The sequence below is a fragment of the Eleutherodactylus coqui genome, chromosome 6, assembly GCF_035609145.1.
Source record: "Eleutherodactylus coqui strain aEleCoq1 chromosome 6, aEleCoq1.hap1, whole genome shotgun sequence".
In the NCBI taxonomy this organism is placed as follows: Eukaryota; Metazoa; Chordata; class Amphibia; order Anura; family Eleutherodactylidae; genus Eleutherodactylus; species Eleutherodactylus coqui.
Window position 1 is genome coordinate 227,976,285 of NC_089842.1, and position 22,590 is coordinate 227,998,874.

The window sequence follows — 22,590 nt, forward strand, 5'->3', positions numbered from 1 at the left end:
GAAGGTATTAACCCCTTCCTCCTCTGGGGCGTACATGTACACCACAGAGGTGCGGGTCAATGTGACGTCACAGGGAATCCCTCGTCACCGCCATAATGAGGGAGCAGCGCTCGTGCATCTGAAGGTTGAGGTCAGACATATCACATCCGCAGGAACCCCACAATCTGTCGGTCCTGCAGCAGAGGAGCCATCGGTTATCACAGACGGTAACCATGGCAACCAGTCCCGCTGCTAATAACTGTAAGGACTGATCCCTCCGGTGCTGTAGGGATCCAGCAATGGCAGCATTCCTGCCGCAGGAAAAGGGTTAAACTAACGGCTTCCTTATCAAACCCTGAACCAATCAGTCCCGACGGAGGCACCCGGACCTGAGGTGGTGAGTCCCAACCATAGCGGAAGCTGGAAGCCATGACTGAAGAAAGGAGGACCGTAAATATCCGGCGGCTCAGAGAACTGGCGCATCGCTATGGAGGCAGTCAGGAAGGGGTTAAAGGGAGATTTGCTGTATAATAGTCACAATCTAATCTCAGCAGAAACTATATAGGAGCAGATTTATGGAACTGTCCTTGTTGCCCCTAGCAACCAATCACAGCGCAGCTCTCACTTCATATTCTGCTCTTTATAATTGGAAGCTGCGCTGTGATTGGTTGCTAAGGGCAACAAAGGAACTTTATTCTTTGGACAGTTTCCATAACTCTGGCCCATGAGATAGACTTATATTACTGATATAGAAGCATTAGGGGGATTTATCACCACAGCCATTTCCTCTGCCGGTCCGGATACGAGCGGGGCTGGTGGAAGATACTAATAACTTGTTAGTGGCGCCCGCCTCCTAATACATTAGTGCGCCGGGCAGTCACATCTATCCTAGGTAGGAGCAGCTAGAGATTCGCGCTATAATTTGGGCCAGTTTGACATGAATTATAATACTTTTCTAAGCTGTGGGAGACCACGCCCCCTCTCATGAAGCTCCACCCACTTGTAAAAAACTTGGGAAGAATGGCACAAAGAAGGGGGTAAAAAAACAAATTCTTGTGCAAAACAGAAATTTGTGACGTTTTTCTGGCACATTTCTGCCGCCGCTGCGTTGGTAGATATTTCTAATAGAACCTTGAAATAAACGGGTTTACTGTGTTTTGGGGACGATCCTGAGAAATGTAGGGTTTGGCGTTACAAAGAGTAAACTTCATGGTGAAATATCTGCAAAACTGTTCTACATCCTCACAGAATCTGTGATTACCGGATCGGACATAAACTGGAAACTAGACCAAGTCAGGATGGTTTCTTAATAATAATAATAATAATTATAATAATCTTTATTTGTATAGCGCCAATTTATTCCGCAGCGCTTAATAAGAAGGGAGGTTTCCGCAGAGAATGCCGCCATCTGCGTCCTCCCTGCCCACGGCCGCCGCCATCTGCGTCCTCCCTGCCCACGGCCGCCGCCATCTGCGTCCTCCCTGCCCACGGCCGCCGCCATCTGCGTCCTCCCTGCCCACGGCCGCCGCCATCTGTGTCCTTCCTGTACACCGCAGGTCACCATCTATGTCCTCCCTGTACGCAGCCGCTGCCATCTGCATCCTCCCTGAACACCGCCGCCCCCATCTATGTCCTCCCTGCACACCGCCACCATCTATGTCCTCCCTGCACACGGCAGCCGCCATCTGCGTCCTCCCTGCACACGGCAGACACCATCTGCGTCCTCCCTGCACACCGCATGTCACCATCTATGTCCTCCGTGTACACAGCCGCCGCCATCTGCAGCCTCCCTGAACACCGCCGCCATCTGCAGCCTCCCTGCACACTGCATATCACCATCTATGTCCTCCGTGTACACAGCCGCCGCCATCTGCATCCTCCCTGAACACCGCCGCCATCTATGTCCTCCCTGTACACTGCATGTCACCTCCATTTGCTTCAGTAAATGAAAAGCCCGCGGCAGCATATAGATGGAGTAAAAGTTTCAAACCTTCATTCCTCCATTAAAAAACGGCTGCCATACAGATGGTTGCTACGCTTCAACCTTTCAATCAGGTCTTTTTCAAGCAAAATCAATAAAGCTTTACCAATTGTTTAAAAAAAAAAAAAGGAGTAATAAAAGTTTAAACCCCCCCCCCTCCCTTCTACCATATTTATAATAAGAGAATCTAAATCATAAAACAAAAATACATATTTGGTATTGCCGCCTCCGTAGAAGTCCGATCTCTCTAAATAATGTATTATTTACCCCGTATGATGAACGTCGTGAGGAAAAAAAAAAAAAAAGAACGCCAGAAATGCACTTTTTTGGTCACCCTGCCTCCAAGAAAAAAATTCAAAAAAAGCTATCAAAAAGTCGAATGCATTACAAGATGGTACCAACGGAAACCACAGGACGTTCCACAAAAAATGAGCCCTCGCACAACTGTGTCTACGGAAAAATAAAAGTTATTGTGCGCAAAAGATGGCGACAGAAAATAATTAAAAAAATTAAATGTTTTTAAAAAATAAAAAGTAGTACGGCAAAAAACTAAAAAACTCTATGTTTGGTATGGCAGTAATAATGCTGACCCCTAGGATAAAGTTATCAGGTCATTTGTGTTGCAGCTCGTGCGCCGTAGAAACAAGACGCCCCGAAAGATGGCGGAATGCCTTTTTTTTTCATTTTACTCCCCTTAGAATTCTGTAAACGGTTTTCAGTACATTTTATGGAGCGTTAAATAGGACCGTTAAAAAATACAAGTCGTCCCGCAAGAAACAACGAGCCCTCAGACATCCACATCGATGGAGAAATGAAGTTATGATTCTTTATAAGGGGTGAGGGAAAAACGAAAGTGGGGGGGAAAAGGGGCAGCATCATTAAGGGGTTAATACATCTTTTGTTCCCTAGATGAACTAAGCGGTGAAGATGAAACAAGTCTCCATGTGTCGGTGGAGCTCCGTGGCTTCAGTCCCACTTGTGTATGCACCTCTATAGGGGTTCTGGCCCTCCATGCCCCCCAATCTGTAGTTCTCTACCTGAGCTCCGGGGGTCTTCTGTCTTTTCCTCTTCTCTCTTGATTGCAGGGTTCTCCTCCTCACTGGAGTCCAAGATGAGGATCACCTCGGCTCCTCCACATTCTCCTCCTCCTCTCTGGCCTTCATGATGTTCCTCCTGCCAGATCTGTCCTGAGCCAATCCTCCTCTTCCTCCCATGGCTCTTCTTCCGAGACGTCTCCTCATCTTCTGATGAATCAATGACGTCTCTTCTTCGCTTCCTTCCTCTTCTTACAATCTCCTCTTCCTCCATTTTTGATCGCTGCTGCATAAGGCCGCCTGCACACGAGCGTTCCGGATTCCGCTAGCGGATTTTCACGCGCGTATGGTACCTAAATGTGCTTGCGGATAGGTGCGGATGCGTGAAAAATCACGCGCGGATATACGCGGATGTGTTGCGGAAGAAAACGCGCAGAAAAACCAGCAGCCGCCCCTTATTGTAAACCCAACCCCTAGAGAACTGCCCATTCCTTGGAAAACAGCTTAAAAACCAACACCCAGACTCCGTTTTGTCCCTCTTGCTTGTGCGAGCACCATTAAATTATTCTGGCAGCATGCTTTCACCCGGTGAGCAGATGTCTTTGTGGGCATGGTTGATCCATGTAACTTTTTTCAGGCGCTTCTCCAGCGTGACTTTATTTCAGTCACTGCAAAAAAATTCACAAGAGGAAGGCCGCCTGCACACGGGCGGAAATCCCGCGGCGGTATTTCCCGCGGTATTTCCGCCGCTGAAAGTCTGCATAGGAGTGCATTACAATACGCACTCCTATGCAGACGGCCGCGGTTTGGCCGCGCGAAATCTCGTGCTGCAAACAAACCTCGGCATGTCCTATTTTTGTGCGGGGCTCGCACTCACCCGGCCGCCAGCTACAGTCTGCGCATGCGCCGGCTGCGTGGCAGCCGGCACATGAAAGAGCCAGGGCCGCCAGGCGCGGGTGAGTACGCGCTCGTCACTGCAGGCTCTCGGGTTAGGTCCCGCGGCGAGAATTCTCGCCGCCGGATCCGACCCGCTCGTCTGCAGGCGGCCGAATTCATTACTACAGATTTTGCATTCTTAGATCCTGCATTGGCAAGAAATACGACCTATCTCCCTCTACACATTTGCCTGTGAAGCTCTGTGCTGTGTGTTGGGACGCCTCCTACCATGCCTACTTCCTGTAGTCATAGCAACCAGTGACTCCATCTGCAGCTGCACTGCGGATGTACTGCGTGAAAAAACGCACCCATTCACTTGTATTGGAGGCTTCACGCGCATGATCCGACCAAAATTAGAACAGGTCGCAGATTTTTTCACGCGCGTGAAAAAACGCGATACAAATCCGTCCGTCTGGGGACAACTGCGGATCCTCATAGGAGTATATTGGCTGCGGTCTGGGGCAGATAATGTGCCTAAAATAAGGCGCTGGAAATTCCGTTCGTGTGCAGGCACTCTTAAGCTGCTCTGCATCCAGTCTCTGCCAACTGCCACTCAAGATTCAAACTGCCCGCATGCCGCTGGTCATGTGACTGATGACTGACCAATAGCAATCACTTCTATGCGCTGTATACTACATACATGACCCATCATTTCATCTCTACAGGAACTCTAAACAGTCTTCATGTATTAATATAAACTCTGGTTTCTCCACCCATTCCCATTTCTCTCTATTGATTATACCAACCAGCGTTAATGGAGGGCTAATTATTATTGCTTTAATAGCATGTAACAATTAACAGCCAAGAATATAATAATACTGGGCCCAATATTATTACCCAACATGGTCTACATAAAGGCCGGCAGTATATGCTGTATGATACATGTGTAGATCGCCGCCGTCCACTGAAGCCTCGTAACATACGAGGGGGTGCTGATAAGTCTTTGGCTTTGTGTTCTTTTTTTGTTTCTATGGTAACGAATGTTACATCACATGAAAGCCTTATGTGTCTAATAAATGTTTTCAAAATTTAGTGTTTGTAGCTTACGGCAACAGTGATCTAGGCACGCGGGAAAACAAAAATGGCGGAGTCTAAGGCGATACTCACAGCAAATGAGAGCAGAGGAGGGAGAAAATTCTTGTTTCTGCAAGGAAAGTCAGCGAAGGATATTCATGGTGATATGTCGCAGACATCGGGGGATCAATGCCCTTCATATTCTACAGTTAAGAACTGGGTTGCCAAATTTAAAAACGAGCCACTTCAGCACCAATGATGAGGAACGTCCTGGACGACCGAGAGAGGTTGTTGTTCCGGATATTGTTGATGCTGTGCACAACCTCATACTGGAGAATCGGCCAAGTTCAGCTAAAGGAACAGCAGACATCATGGGGATATCTGGTGAACGTGTTTGTGTCATCATCCATGAACATTTGAACATGAAGAAGCTATCTGCAAAGTGGGTCCCCAAATGTTTGACAACAGATCAGAAAAGCATGCGAGTGAAAACTTCCCGGTCCATTTGTCAGCGTTTCCGGACTGATAAGAACTTCCTGGATCGACTGGTCAGTATGGATGAGACCTGGATTTATTTGTATGACCCTGACACCAAGGAGCAGTCAAAAGACTGGAAGCACAGTGGTTCTCCTCTCCCAAAGTTCAGTAACTAAGGTGATGGCGTCTGTGTCCTGGGATAAGGAGGTCGTGCTGCTAGTGGACTACCTTCAAAATGGTTCCACCATTAATGCAAGGTATTACATTAAACCTTTGGACCAATTGAAGGCAGCTCTGAAGGCCAAAAGGTGCAGCAAGCTGTCCAAAGGAATCTTGTTCCTGCAAGACAACACCTCCGCTCACACTGCACAAGCGACCGCGGCAAAACTGGTGGAGCTAGGCTTCCAACTGGTTGACCACCCACCTTATTCACCAGATCTAGCTCCCTCCGACTATCATCTGTTTCCAAACCTGAAGAAACACCTCAAGGGGACCAAATTTCAGAAATCCTTTTTGCAAGGCTTACAGAACTTGGAATACCGATGTAAGAAGTGTGTTGGCATCAGTGGAGAGTATGTGGATAAATGTAAAGTTTCATCTTCCTATCTCATTTCTTTCTGGGTAAAGCCAAAGACTTGTCAGCAGCCCCTCGATAAGCCTCATATTACATTGGCAGGAGGTCATATTCATAATGTCAGAGGTTGGCTATATTTACTTGTTAGTGCCCACATAGCAGTCCAATGCTAGGGCGGGATAATACCAAGATTAGTGCCATATACAGCAGTTGGAGACACGGCTAATATGGGAAGTGGTGGCTGATACCCAATCCAGGCATCCATATTAGCTTGTTCCTAAGCCGATGCCCTTCTTCCCCCTTCAGCACTGCCTATGCCATGTAGGTCAGCCATAGGCCCCCCCCCATGTGGTTTATGGAAGGAGCAGCAGATGAAGCTTTCCCCTTCAGTAATAGGGGGTACGGTGTATAGCTGCCAGGAGATGCCAAGAAGGCTCCATGGATGCGTTCAGCCAACACATCACAAGTATATCCTGATGCATATGCTGAATGCAGACCCCCCGATGTGCCGTGAATGGGGGCTTCTCCCTGATGGGGCACATAGAGGTGCGTACTAATGTTTTCTGATCTACAGCCGTAGTCCTCAGCCTTATTTACTCTCGGAGCCACATTCAGTTTTCAGTGCTGGTCGGCGACCTCATCATAGTAAACGGGGAGAAGAAATCAGAAAATTGCAAACATTTACAGAATTTTGGTTTCCATCATTTTTATTGCGTTTTCTTTAACGTACAAACAGTACTGAGAGTTCAATCAATAAGTCCGGTCTTACACGGACGATCCGGATTCCGCATGGGGGTTCCCACAGTGGAATCCGGCTCTGACCCCATGTACCTGCTTTTCCAGTATTGTGGATGACCGCGGACGCTCGCCATCGCTCATGTGCAGTACAGATTTTTAAATACTTTCCCGTGCCGTCGCTAGGCAATAATGTGGGTAACGATGGCCTATCCACGTCAATTGTGGTTGGGCTGCAGGTCGCACGGCTTCCATTGACTTCAATGGAAGCCATTAGCTCGCAACCCACAGCAAAACAGAACATCCTGCGCTTTTTCCTCCGCTCGCGGAAATCGCAATTCGTTTCTGCAAGTGTGAAGGAAAAAGCGATTTTCCATAGCATGCTATGAAGGGTATTTGCTGCGGATCCTCTGTGCGGACGCCGACCGCAGATTCTGCAGCAAATATCTGCTCGTGTGCAGCCGGCCTAAGAGTGTTAAGGACCAATAATTCCCCTAAAATGCCAACCCTGTACCCGCCACAAATCAGAGGATGCCAGGCTGCCATTAGGATCTCCCAGCGGTGCCGCCTCAGGCTTTGGCCTGTAAATCCCAGCAATCAGATCTCAACAAAGCAGGAAGACATTAAACGGCGGTTCTCACACTTGTGATGTACAATAAAGGGGCTTTTATACATCCTTCTTCTGGGAAGTCTCTCTTAAAGGCCCGTCTGTTGCTTAAACTATAAAACCACCGATGTGCAATTCCAAAAAACTATAAAATTACCAATTATAATAGACAACTGGATCCGTATAAAGGACCTTCAGGAGGAACGGTTCCTACATACAGACAATGATGATAATCTGGGGGTACAGATGTCCCTGGGAGATGCTGGGTTCACCTGCAGACATACATAGTGGTGGTAACAACTGTGGTCTCGCAGTCAGCGTTAGGACCCAAGCTCCATACCATTGGGTCTATAGGACCACCTCTCAGTCCCCATGATGGACCCTTATTGCCTGGGAATAGGGCCGTGCAGTGATTGTCCTCGGACGCTACATATTAGTAGATGGCGAGCTGGAGGCGGCACGCCACATGGCATCGGGGACGTCTCCTCATGGGGGCGCCGCACAGAACATAACTAGCGGCTGCTAAGCTTCTCTTTAGCCCTCCAGGATGTCAGCAAACATCTTGCGCCGCTTGTTCTCTGCCTGCTGGTGCTCCTCCCAGTCTTTACGTCGCTTTACAAAGTGAGATAGAGCAAAGTTACGGGCGATGTGGTGCCCAATGGGGTTGTTCTGCAGCTCTTGGAGTCTCTCAACTGGAAAAAAGGGAAAGAAATAACATTTTAATGGTGAACAGAAGGACAAAAATCCAAGATGTTATAAACACAATTTGGTAAGGCCGAGCCACTGGGTCAGATCTGTCCGACAAGAATTACTGGCGACTGTCCCAACCAATCGTCTTTACCCTTGAAAAGCCGTTTATACCAGACTGGCAAACCCCCTTCATGTCATGGCCACCCAACACTAAAGCTGCCCTGGCACTGATGCCAATGTAAATGCTAGTTTAGTCTCATGCTTTGTGTGTACAGAAGTCTTCCCCAGTATGTAGATGTACGGTTACCGAGTTTCTGGGCAATCTCCTCTTTCACTCCCAAGGTGGATGAGTTCCATACATGGTCCAGCACTCGGCTTCCATACTTGTTACAGGCCAGCTCCATGCAGTGAGCCTAGACGAGAGAAAAAAAATGTAATTACTGCCTCTTTCTGACCTCTTATCCAACACGCACCCCAGAGTGAAGAGAACGAAGCAAACATGCAGACCCAGCCTATTGCCCCACACTTGCAGGTTAGGGAGCAGACACTGGATCCTCACTGCAGTCTCACCCTTAACTTTCGTAGAACTTTTTTTCTCTGTTTTTCCGTGATGGAGGCGCTATTGAGCAGGGCATCGAACACATGGCTCCCGGGCTGACTACAAGCTACAGTGTGGAGGTCGGCTTCTGTCATATTCCCCAAGCTGTGCAGAACTGGAGCGGGATCTTGAAAATGGAGGAGGTGTTGTAGTAATATGGAGCCATGATAATTAACAAACTGCAGCTTTATGTCCGGGTGATCCTGAACATGGAAGATACAGACACAACATTATAAAGCTTACAAGCTCTGATATATTGTAAAGGCCCAGAACATCCCCTATGTACAAGCATATAACCACTATAATACCGCCCCCTATGTACAAGCATATAACCACTATAATACTGCCCCCTATGTACAAGCATATAACCACTATAATACCGCCCCCTATGTACAAGCATATAACCACTATAATACCGCCCCCTATGTACAAGCATATAACCACTATCATACCGCCCCCTATGTACAAGCATATAACCACTATCATACCGCCCCCTATGTACAAGAATATAACTACTATAATACTGCCCCCTATGTACAAGAATATAATTACTATAATATTGCCCCCAATCTACAAAAATATAACTACTATAATACTGCCCCCTATGTATAAGAATATAACTACTATAATACTGCCCCCTATGTACAAGAATATAACTACTATAATACTGCCTCCTATGTACAAGAATATAACTACTATAATACTGCCCCCTATGTACAAGAATATAACTACTATAATACTGCCCCCTATGTACAAGAATATAACTACTATAATACTGCCCCCTATGTACAAGAATATAACTACTATAATACTGCCCCCTATGTACAAGAATATAACTACTATAATACTGCCCCCTATGTACAAGAATATAACTACTATAATACTGCCTCTATGTACAAGAATATAACTTCTATAATACTGCCCCCTATGTACAAGAATATAACTTCTATAATACTGCCCCCTATGTACAAGAATATAACTACTATAATACTGCCCCCTATGTACAAGAATATATTTACTATAATATTGCCCCCAATCTACAAAAATATAACTACTATAATACTGCCCCCTATGTATAAGAATATAACTACTATAATACTGCCCCCTATGTACAAGAATATAACTACTATAATACTGCCTCCTATGTACAAGAATATAACTACTATAATACTGCCCCCTATGTACAAGAATATAACTACTATAATACTGCCCCCTATGTACAAGAATATAACTACTATAATACTGCCCCCTATGTACAAGAATATAACTACTATAATACTGCCTCCTATGTACAAGAATATAACTACTATAATACTGCTTCCTATGTACAAGAATATAACTACTATAATACTGCCCCCTATGTACAAGCATATAACCACTATAATACCGCCCCCCTATGTACAAGCATATAACCACTATAATACCGCCCCCCTATGTACAAGCATATAACCACTATAATACCGCCCCCCTATGTACAAGCATATAACCACTATAATACCGCCCCCCTATGTACAAGCATATAACCACTATAATACCGCCCCCCTATGTACAAGCATATAACCACTATAATACCGCCCCCCTATGTACAAGCATATAACCACTATAATACCGCCCCCCTATGTACAAGCATATAACCACTATAATACCGCCCCCCTATGTACAAGCATATAACCACTATAATACCGCCCCCCTATGTACAAGCATATAACCACTATAATACCGCCCCCCTATGTACAAGCATATAACCACTATAATACCGCCCCCCTATGTACAAGCATATAACCACTATAATACCGCCCCCCTATGTACAAGCATATAACCACTATAATACCGCCCCCCTATGTACAAGCATATAACCACTATAATACCGCCCCCCTATGTACAAGCATATAACCACTATAATACCGCCCCCCTATGTACAAGCATATAACCACTATAATACCGCCCCCCTATGTACAAGCATATAACCACTATAATACCGCCCCCCTATGTACAAGCATATAACCACTATAATACTGCCCCCCTATGTACAAGCATATAACCACTATAATACCGCCCCCCTATGTACAAGCATATAACCACTATAATACCGCCCCCCTATGTACAAGCATATAACCACTATAATACCGCCCCCCTATGTACAAGCATATAACCACTATAATACCGCCCCCTATGTACAAGCATATAACTACTATAATACCGCCCTCTATGTACAAGCATATAACTACTATAATACCGCTCTCTATGTACAAGCATATAACTACTATAATACCGCCCTCTATGTACAAGCATATAACTACTATAATACCGCCCTCTATGTACAAGAATATAACTACTATAATACTGCTCCCTCTGTACAAGAATATAACTACTATAATACTGCCCCCCTATGTACAAGCATATAACTACTATAATACCGCCCCCTATGTACAAGCATATAACCACTATAATACCGCCCCCTATGTACAAGCATATAACCACTATAATACCGCCCCCTATGTACAAGCATATAACTACTATAATACCGCCCCCTATGTACAAGCATATAGCTACTATAATACTGCCCCCTATGTACAAGCATATAGCTACTATAATACTGCCCCCTATGTACAAGCATATAGCTACTATAATACCGCCCCTATGTACAAGCATATAGCTACTATAATACCGCCCCCTATGTACAAGCATATAGCTACTATAATACCGCCCCCTATGTACAAGCATATAACTACTATAATACCGCCCCCTATGTACAAGCATATAACTACTATAATACCGCCCCCTATGTACAAGCATATAACTACTATAATACTGCTCCTATGTACAAGAATATAACTACTATAATACTGCCTCCTATGTACAAGAATATAACTACTATAATACTGCCCCCTATGTACAAGAATATAACTACTATAATACTGCTCCTATGTACAAGAATATAACTACTATAATACTGCCCCCTATGTACAAGAATATAATTACTATAATATTGCCCCCAATCTACAAAAATATAACTACTATAATACTGCCCCCTATGTACAAGAATATAACTACTATAATACTGCTGCTATATACAAGAATATAACTACTATAATACTGCCCCCTATGTACAAGAATATAACTACTATAATACTGCCCCCTGTGTACAAGAATATAACTACTATAATACTGCTCCCTATGTACAAGAATATAACTACTATAATATTGCCCCAATCTACAAAAATATAACTACTATAATACTGCCCCCTATGTACAAGAATATAACTACTATAATACTGCTGCTATATACAAGAATATAACTACTATAATACTGCCCCCTATGTACAAGAATATAACTACTATAATACTGCCCCCTGTGTACAAGAATATAACTACTATAATACTGCCCCCTATGTACAAGAATATAACTACTATAATACTGCCCCCTATGTACAAGAATATAACTACTATAATACTGCCTCCTATGTACAAGAATATAACTACTATAATACTGCCCTCCTATGTACAAGAATATAACTACTATAATACTGCCCCCTATGTACAAGAATATAACAACTATAATACTGCCCCTATGTAGAAGAATATAACTACTATAATACTGCCTCCTATGTACAAGAATATAACTACTATAATACTGCCCCTTATGTACAAGAATATAACTACTATAATACTGCCTCCTATGTACAAGAATATAACTACAACACCAATACAAAAAGGCGAGGAGGTGAACTACCCCCTAAAACCCACCTCTCCCTACCCCCTCTCTCCTAACCTTACCCGTTCTCTATACCCCCCCTGTTAGTTAGTTATAGTGTGTATAACATTTATGAGTCAAGTTTTATTCAATATTGATATATGATGCAGATGAAGATGATCTAATTATTCTAATTATTTTCATTGTGCAAGAGGAAGTGAAGCAACGTCACAGGTTAAGATAGACCAATGTTTATTGTAATGCATCATATTGGTTTAATATGTAAAATCAATAAATTTAATTGAATCCAAGAATATAACTACTATAATACTGCTCCTATGTACAAGAATATAACTGCTATAATAATTCCCCCTATGTACAAGAATATAACTACTATAATACTGCCTCTATGTACAAGAATATAACTTCTATAATACTGCCCCCTATGTACAAGAATATAACTTCTATAATACTGCCCCCTATGTACAAGAATATAACTACTATAATACTGCCTCCTATGTACAAGAATATAACTACTATAATACTGCCCCCTATGTACAAGAATATAACTACTATAATACTGCCCCCTATGTACAAGAATATAACTACTATAATACTGCCCCCTATGTACAAGAATATAACTACTATAATACTGCCTCCTATGTACAAGAATATAACTACTATAATACTGCTTCCTATGTACAAGAATATAACTACTATAATACTGCCCCCTATGTACAAGCATATAACCACTATAATACCGCCCCCCTATGTACAAGCATATAACCACTATAATACCGCCCCCCTATGTACAAGCATATAACCACTATAATACCGCCCCCCTATGTACAAGCATATAACCACTATAATACCGCCCCCCTATGTACAAGCATATAACCACTATAATACCGCCCCCCTATGTACAAGCATATAACCACTATAATACCGCCCCCCTATGTACAAGCATATAACCACTATAATACCGCCCCCCTATGTACAAGCATATAACCACTATAATACCGCCCCCCTATGTACAAGCATATAACCACTATAATACCGCCCCCCTATGTACAAGCATATAACCACTATAATACCGCCCCCCTATGTACAAGCATATAACCACTATAATACCGCCCCCCTATGTACAAGCATATAACCACTATAATACCGCCCCCCTATGTACAAGCATATAACCACTATAATACCGCCCCCCTATGTACAAGCATATAACCACTATAATACCGCCCCCCTATGTACAAGCATATAACCACTATAATACCGCCCCCCTATGTACAAGCATATAACCACTATAATACCGCCCCCCTATGTACAAGCATATAACCACTATAATACCGCCCCCCTATGTACAAGCATATAACCACTATAATACTGCCCCCCTATGTACAAGCATATAACCACTATAATACCGCCCCCCTATGTACAAGCATATAACCACTATAATACCGCCCCCCTATGTACAAGCATATAACCACTATAATACCGCCCCCCTATGTACAAGCATATAACCACTATAATACCGCCCCCTATGTACAAGCATATAACTACTATAATACCGCCCTCTATGTACAAGCATATAACTACTATAATACCGCTCTCTATGTACAAGCATATAACTACTATAATACCGCCCTCTATGTACAAGCATATAACTACTATAATACCGCCCTCTATGTACAAGAATATAACTACTATAATACTGCTCCCTCTGTACAAGAATATAACTACTATAATACTGCCCCCCTATGTACAAGCATATAACTACTATAATACCGCCCCCTATGTACAAGCATATAACCACTATAATACCGCCCCCTATGTACAAGCATATAACCACTATAATACCGCCCCCTATGTACAAGCATATAACTACTATAATACCGCCCCCTATGTACAAGCATATAGCTACTATAATACTGCCCCCTATGTACAAGCATATAGCTACTATAATACTGCCCCCTATGTACAAGCATATAGCTACTATAATACCGCCCCTATGTACAAGCATATAGCTACTATAATACCGCCCCCTATGTACAAGCATATAGCTACTATAATACCGCCCCCTATGTACAAGCATATAACTACTATAATACCGCCCCCTATGTACAAGCATATAACTACTATAATACCGCCCCCTATGTACAAGCATATAACTACTATAATACTGCTCCTATGTACAAGAATATAACTACTATAATACTGCCTCCTATGTACAAGAATATAACTACTATAATACTGCCCCCTATGTACAAGAATATAACTACTATAATACTGCTCCTATGTACAAGAATATAACTACTATAATACTGCCCCCTATGTACAAGAATATAATTACTATAATATTGCCCCCAATCTACAAAAATATAACTACTATAATACTGCCCCCTATGTACAAGAATATAACTACTATAATACTGCTGCTATATACAAGAATATAACTACTATAATACTGCCCCCTATGTACAAGAATATAACTACTATAATACTGCCCCCTGTGTACAAGAATATAACTACTATAATACTGCTCCCTATGTACAAGAATATAACTACTATAATATTGCCCCAATCTACAAAAATATAACTACTATAATACTGCCCCCTATGTACAAGAATATAACTACTATAATACTGCTGCTATATACAAGAATATAACTACTATAATACTGCCCCCTATGTACAAGAATATAACTACTATAATACTGCCCCCTGTGTACAAGAATATAACTACTATAATACTGCCCCCTATGTACAAGAATATAACTACTATAATACTGCCCCCTATGTACAAGAATATAACTACTATAATACTGCCTCCTATGTACAAGAATATAACTACTATAATACTGCCCTCCTATGTACAAGAATATAACTACTATAATACTGCCCCCTATGTACAAGAATATAACAACTATAATACTGCCCCTATGTAGAAGAATATAACTACTATAATACTGCCTCCTATGTACAAGAATATAACTACTATAATACTGCCCCTTATGTACAAGAATATAACTACTATAATACTGCCTCCTATGTACAAGAATATAACTACAACACCAATACAAAAAGGCGAGGAGGTGAACTACCCCCTAAAACCCACCTCTCCCTACCCCCTCTCTCCTAACCTTACCCGTTCTCTATACCCCCCCTGTTAGTTAGTTATAGTGTGTATAACATTTATGAGTCAAGTTTTATTCAATATTGATATATGATGCAGATGAAGATGATCTAATTATTCTAATTATTTTCATTGTGCAAGAGGAAGTGAAGCAACGTCACAGGTTAAGATAGACCAATGTTTATTGTAATGCATCATATTGGTTTAATATGTAAAATCAATAAATTTAATTGAATCCAAGAATATAACTACTATAATACTGCTCCTATGTACAAGAATATAACTGCTATAATAATTCCCCCTATGTACAAGAATATAACTACTATAATACTGCCCCCTATGTACAAGAATATAACTACTATAATACTGCCCCTATGTACAAGAATATAACTACTATAATACTGCCCCCTATGTACAAGAATATAACTACTATAATACTGCCCCCTATGTACAAGAATATAATTACTATAATATTGCCCCCAATCTACAAAAATATAACTACTATAATACTGCCCCCTATGTATAAGAATATAACTACTATAATACTGCCCCCTATGTACAAGAATATAACTACTATAATACTGCCTCCTATGTACAAGAATATAACTACTATAATACTGCCCCCTATGTACAAGAATATAACTACTATAATACTGCCCCCTATGTACAAGAATATAACTACTATAATACTGCCCCCTATGTACAAGAATATAACTACTATAATACTGCCCCCTATGTACAAGAATATAACTACTATAATACTGCCCCCTATGTACAAGAATATAACTACTATAATACTGCCCCCTATGTACAAGAATATAACTACTATAATACTGCCCCCTATGTACAAGAATATAACTACTATAATACTGCCCCCTATGTACAAGAATATAACTACTATAATACTGCCCCTATGTACAAGAATATAACTACTATAATACTGCCCCCTATGTACAAGAATATAACTACTATAATACTGCCCCCTATGTACAAGAATATAATTACTATAATATTGCCCCCAATCTACAAAAATATAACTACTATAATACTGCCCCATATGTATAAGAATATAACTACTATAATACTGCCCCCTATGTACAAGAATATAACTACTATAATACTGCCTCCTATGTACAAGAATATAACTACTATAATACTGCCCCCTATGTACAAGAATATAACTACTATAATACTGCCCCCTATGTACAAGAATATAACTACTATAATACTGCCCCCTATGTACAAGAATATAACTACTATAATACTGCCCCCTATGTACAAGAATATAACTACTATAATACTGCCCCCTATGTACAAGAATATAACTACTATAATACTGCCCCCTATGTACAAGAATATAACTACTATAATACTGCCCCCTATGTACAAGAATATAACTACTATAATACTGCCCCCTATGTACAAGAATATAACTACTATAATACTGCCTCTATGTACAAGAATATAACTTCTATAATACTGCCCCCTATGTACAAGAATATAACTTCTATAATACTGCCCCCTATGTACAAGAATATAACTACTATAATACTGCCCCCTATGTACAAGAATATATTTACTATAATATTGCCCCCAATCTACAAAAATATAACTACTATAATACTGCCCCCTATGTATAAGAATATAACTACTATAATACTGCCCCCTATGTACAAGAATATAACTACTATAATACTGCCTCCTATGTACAAGAATATAACTACTATAATACTGCCCCCTATGTACAAGAATATAACTACTATAATACTGCCCCCTATGTACAAGAATATAACTACTATAATACTGCCCCCTATGTACAAGAATATAACTACTATAATACTGCCTCCTATGTACAAGAATATAACTACTATAATACTGCTTCCTATGTACAAGAATATAACTACTATAATACTGCCCCCTATGTACAAGCATATAACCACTATAATACCGCCCCCCTATGTACAAGCATATAACCACTATAATACCGCCCCCCTATGTACAAGCATATAACCACTATAATACCGCCCCCCTATGTACAAGCATATAACCACTATAATACCGCCCCCCTATGTACAAGCATATAACCACTATAATACCGCCCCCCTATGTACAAGCATATAACCACTATAATACCGCCCCCCTATGTACAAGCATATAACCACTATAATACCGCCCCCCTATGTACAAGCATATAACCACTATAATACCGCCCCCCTATGTACAAGCATATAACCACTATAATACCGCCCCCCTATGTACAAGCATATAACCACTATAATACCGCCCCCCTATGTACAAGCATATAACCACTATAATACCGCCCCCCTATGTACAAGCATATAACCACTATAATACCGCCCCCCTATGTACAAGCATATAACCACTATAATACCGCCCCCCTATGTACAAGCATATAACCACTATAATACCGCCCCCCTATGTACAAGCATATAACCACTATAATACCGCCCCCCTATGTACAAGCATATAACCACTATAATACCGCCCCCCTATGTACAAGCATATAACCACTATAATACCGCCCCCCTATGTACAAGCATATAACCACTATAATACCGCCCCCCTATGTACAAGCATATAACCACTATAATACCGCCCCCCTATGTACAAGCATATAACCACTATAATACCGCCCCCCTATGTACAAGCATATAACCACTATAATACCGCCCCCCTATGTACAAGCATATAACCACTATAATACCGCCCCCCTATGTACAAGCATATAACCACTATAATACCGCCCCCTATGTACAAGCATATAACTACTATAATACCGCCCTCTATGTACAAGCATATAACTACTATAATACCGCTCTCTATGTACAAGCATATAACTACTATAATACCGCCCTCTATGTACAAGCATATAACTACTATAATACCGCCCTCTATGTACAAGAATATAACTACTATAATACTGCTCCCTCTGTACAAGAATATAACTACTATAATACTGCCCACCTATGTACAAGCATATAACTACTATAATACCGCCCCCTATGTACAAGCATATAACCACTATAATAGCGCCCCCTATGTACAAGCATATAACCACTATAATACCGCCCCCTATGTACAAGCATATAACTACTATAATACCGCCCCCTATGTACAAGCATATAGCTACTATAATACTGCCCCCTATGTACAAGCATATAGCTACTATAATACTGCCCCCTATGTACAAGCATATAGCTACTATAATACCGCCCCTATGTACAAGCATATAGCTACTATAATACCGCCCCCTATGTACAAGCATATAGCTACTATAATACCGCCCCCTATGTACAAGCATATAACTACTATAATACCGCCCCCTATGTACAAGCATATAACTACTATAATACCGCCCCCTATGTACAAGCATATAACTACTATAATACTGCTCCTATGTACAAGAATATAACTACTATAATACTGCCTCCTATGTACAAGAATATAACTACTATAATACTGCCCCCTATGTACAAGAATATAACTACTATAATACTGCTCCTATGTACAAGAATATAACTACTATAATACTGCCCCCTATGTACAAGAATATAATTACTATAATATTGCCCCCAATCTACAAAAATATAACTACTATAATACTGCCCCCTATGTACAAGAATATAACTACTATAATACTGCTGCTATATACAAGAATATAACTACTATAATACTGCCCCCTATGTACAAGAATATAACTACTATAATACTGCCCCCTGTGTACAAGAATATAACTACTATAATACTGCTCCCTATGTACAAGAATATAACTACTATAATATTGCCCCAATCTACAAAAATATAACTACTATAATACTGCCCCCTATGTACAAGAATATAACTACTATAATACTGCTGCTATATACAAGAATATAACTACTATAATACTGCCCCCTATGTACAAGAATATAACTACTATAATACTGCCCCCTGTGTACAAGAATATAACTACTATAATACTGCCCCCTATGTACAAGAATATAACTACTATAATACTGCCCCCTATGTACAAGAATATAACTACTATAATACTGCCTCCTATGTACAAGAATATAACTACTATAATACTGCCCTCCTATGTACAAGAATATAACTACTATAATACTGCCCCCTATGTACAAGAATATAACAACTATAATACTGCCCCTATGTAGAAGAATATAACTACTATAATACTGCCTCCTATGTACAAGAATATAACTACTATAATACTGCCCCTTATGTACAAGAATATAACTACTATAATACTGCCTCCTATGTACAAGAATATAACTACAACACCAATACAAAAAGGCGAGGAGGTGAACTACCCCCTAAAACCCACCTCTCCCTACCCCCTCTCTCCTAACCTTACCCGTTCTCTATACCCCCCCTGTTAGTTAGTTATAGTGTGTATAACATTTATGAGTCAAGTTTTATTCAATATTGATATATGATGCAGAATAAGATGATCTAATTATTCTAATTATTTTCATTGTGCAAGAGGAAGTGAAGCAACGTCACAGGTTAAGATAGACCAATGTTTATTGTAATGCATCATATTGGTTTAATATGTAAAATCAATAAATTTAATTGAATCCAAGAATATAACTACTATAATACTGCCCCCTATGTACAAGAATAAAACTGCTATAATAATTCCCCCTATGTACAAGAATATAACTACTATAATACTGCCCCCTATGTACAAGAATATAACTACTATAATACTGCCCCTATGTACAAGAATATAACTACTATAATACTGCCCCCTATGTACAAGAATATAACTACTATAATACTGCCCCCTATGTACAAGAATATAATTACTATAATATTGCCCCCAATCTACAAAAATATAACTACTATAATACTGCCCCCTATGTATAAGAATATAACTACTATAATACTGCCCCCTATGTACAAGAATATAACTACTATAATACTGCCTCCTATGTACAAGAATATAACTACTATAATACTGCCCCCTATGTACAAGAATATAACTACTATAATACTGCCCCCTATGTACAAGAATATAACTACTATAATACTGCCCCCTATGTACAAGAATATAACTACTATAATACTGCCCCCTATGTACAAGAATATAACTACTATAATACTGCCCCCTATGTACAAGAATATAACTACTATAATACTGCCCCCTATGTACAAGAATATAACTACTATAATACTGCCCCCTATGTACAAGAATATAACTACTATAATACTGCCCCCTATGTACAAGAATATAACTACTATAATACTGCCCCTATGTACAAGAATATAACTACTATAATACTGCCCCCTATGTACAAGAATATAACTACTATAATACTGCCCCCTATGTACAAGAATATAATTACTATAATATTGCCCCCAATCTACAAAAATATAACTACTATAATACTGCCCCCTATGTATAAGAATATAACTACTATAATACTGCCCCCTATGTACAAGAATATAACTACTATAATACTGCCTCCTATGTACAAGAATATAACTACTATAATACTGCCCCCTATGTACAAGAATATAACTACTATAATACTGCCCCCTATGTACAAGAATATAACTACTATAATACTGCCCCCTATGTACAAGAATATAACTACTATAATACTGCCCCCTATGTACAAGAATATAACTACTATAATACTGCCCCCTATGTACAAGAATATAACTACTATAATACTGCCCCCTATGTACAAGAATATAACTACTATAATACTGCCCCCTATGTACAAGAATATAACTACTATAATACTGCCCCCTATGTACAAGAATATAACTACTATAATACTGCCTCTATGTACAAGAATATAACTTCTATAATACTGCCCCCTATGTACAAGAATATAACTTCTATAATACTGCCCCCTATGTACAAGAATATAACTACTATAATACTGCCCCCTATGTACAAGAATATATTTACTATAATATTGCCCCCAATCTACAAAAATATAACTACTATAATACTGCCCCCTATGTATAAGAATATAACTACTATAATACTGCCCCCTATGTACAAGAATATAACTACTATAATACTGCCTCCTATGTACAAGAATATAACTACTATAATACTGCCCCCTATGTACAAGAATATAACTACTATAATACTGCCCCCTATGTACAAGAATATAACTACTATAATACTGCCCCCTATGTACAAGAATATAACTACTATAATACTGCCTCCTATGTACAAGAATATAACTACTATAATACTGCTCCCTATGTACAAGAATATAACTACTATAATACTGCCCCCTATGTACAAGAATATAACTACTATAATACTGCCCCCCTATGTACAAGAATATAACTACTATAATACTGCCCCCATGTACAAGAATATAACTACTATCATACTGCCTCCTATGTACAAGAATATAACTACTATAATACTATCTCCTATGTACAAGAATATAACTACTATAATACTGCCCCATATGTACAAGAATATAACTACTATCATACTGCCCCCTATGTACAAGAATATAACTACTATAATACTATCTCCTATGTACAAGAATATAACTACTATAATACTGCCCCCTATATACAAGAATATAACTACTATAATACTGCCTCCTATGTACAAGAATATAACTACTATAATACTGCCCCCTATGTACAAGAATATAACTACTATAATACTGCCCCCTATGTACAAGAATATAACTACTATAATACTGCCCCCTATGTATAAGAATATAACTACTATAATACTGCCCCCTATGTACAAGAATATAACTACTATAATACTGCCCCCTATGTACAAGAATATAACTACTATAATACTGCCCCCTATGTACAAGAATATAACTACTATAATACTGCCCCCTATGTACAAGAATATAACTACTATAATACTGCCTCTATGTACAAGAATATAACTTCTATAATACTGCCCCCTATGTACAAGAATATAACTTCTATAATACTGCCCCCTATGTACAAGAATATAACTACTATAATACTGCCCCCTATGTACAAGAATATAATTACTATAATATTGCCCCCAATCTACAAAAATATAACTACTATAATACTGCCCCCTATGTATAAGAATATAACTACTATAATACTGCCCCCTATGTACAAGAATATAACTACT

The 22,590-nt window shown here is 40.2% G+C and overlaps 2 protein-coding genes across 3 annotated transcripts in view; one reads left to right on the forward strand and one right to left on the reverse strand.

Annotated features, from left to right (window-relative positions):
• Positions 1-22,590, forward strand: part of LOC136633354 (uncharacterized) — a 70,625-nt gene that overhangs the window by 39,539 nt on the left and 8,496 nt on the right. The window lies entirely within an intron of this gene.
• NOP9 (NOP9 nucleolar protein) overlaps positions 6,685-22,590 on the reverse strand; it is a 57,447-nt gene continuing 41,541 nt past the window's right edge. The window contains exons 9-11 of the mRNA XM_066609032.1: positions 8,598-8,828; positions 8,335-8,440; positions 6,685-8,029 (exon numbers count right to left, since the gene is read on the reverse strand). Coding sequence (XP_066465129.1) covers positions 7,872-8,029; positions 8,335-8,440; positions 8,598-8,828 — 495 coding nt within the window. The 3' untranslated portion in view covers positions 6,685-7,871. The remainder of the gene's footprint in view (positions 8,030-8,334; positions 8,441-8,597; positions 8,829-22,590) is intronic.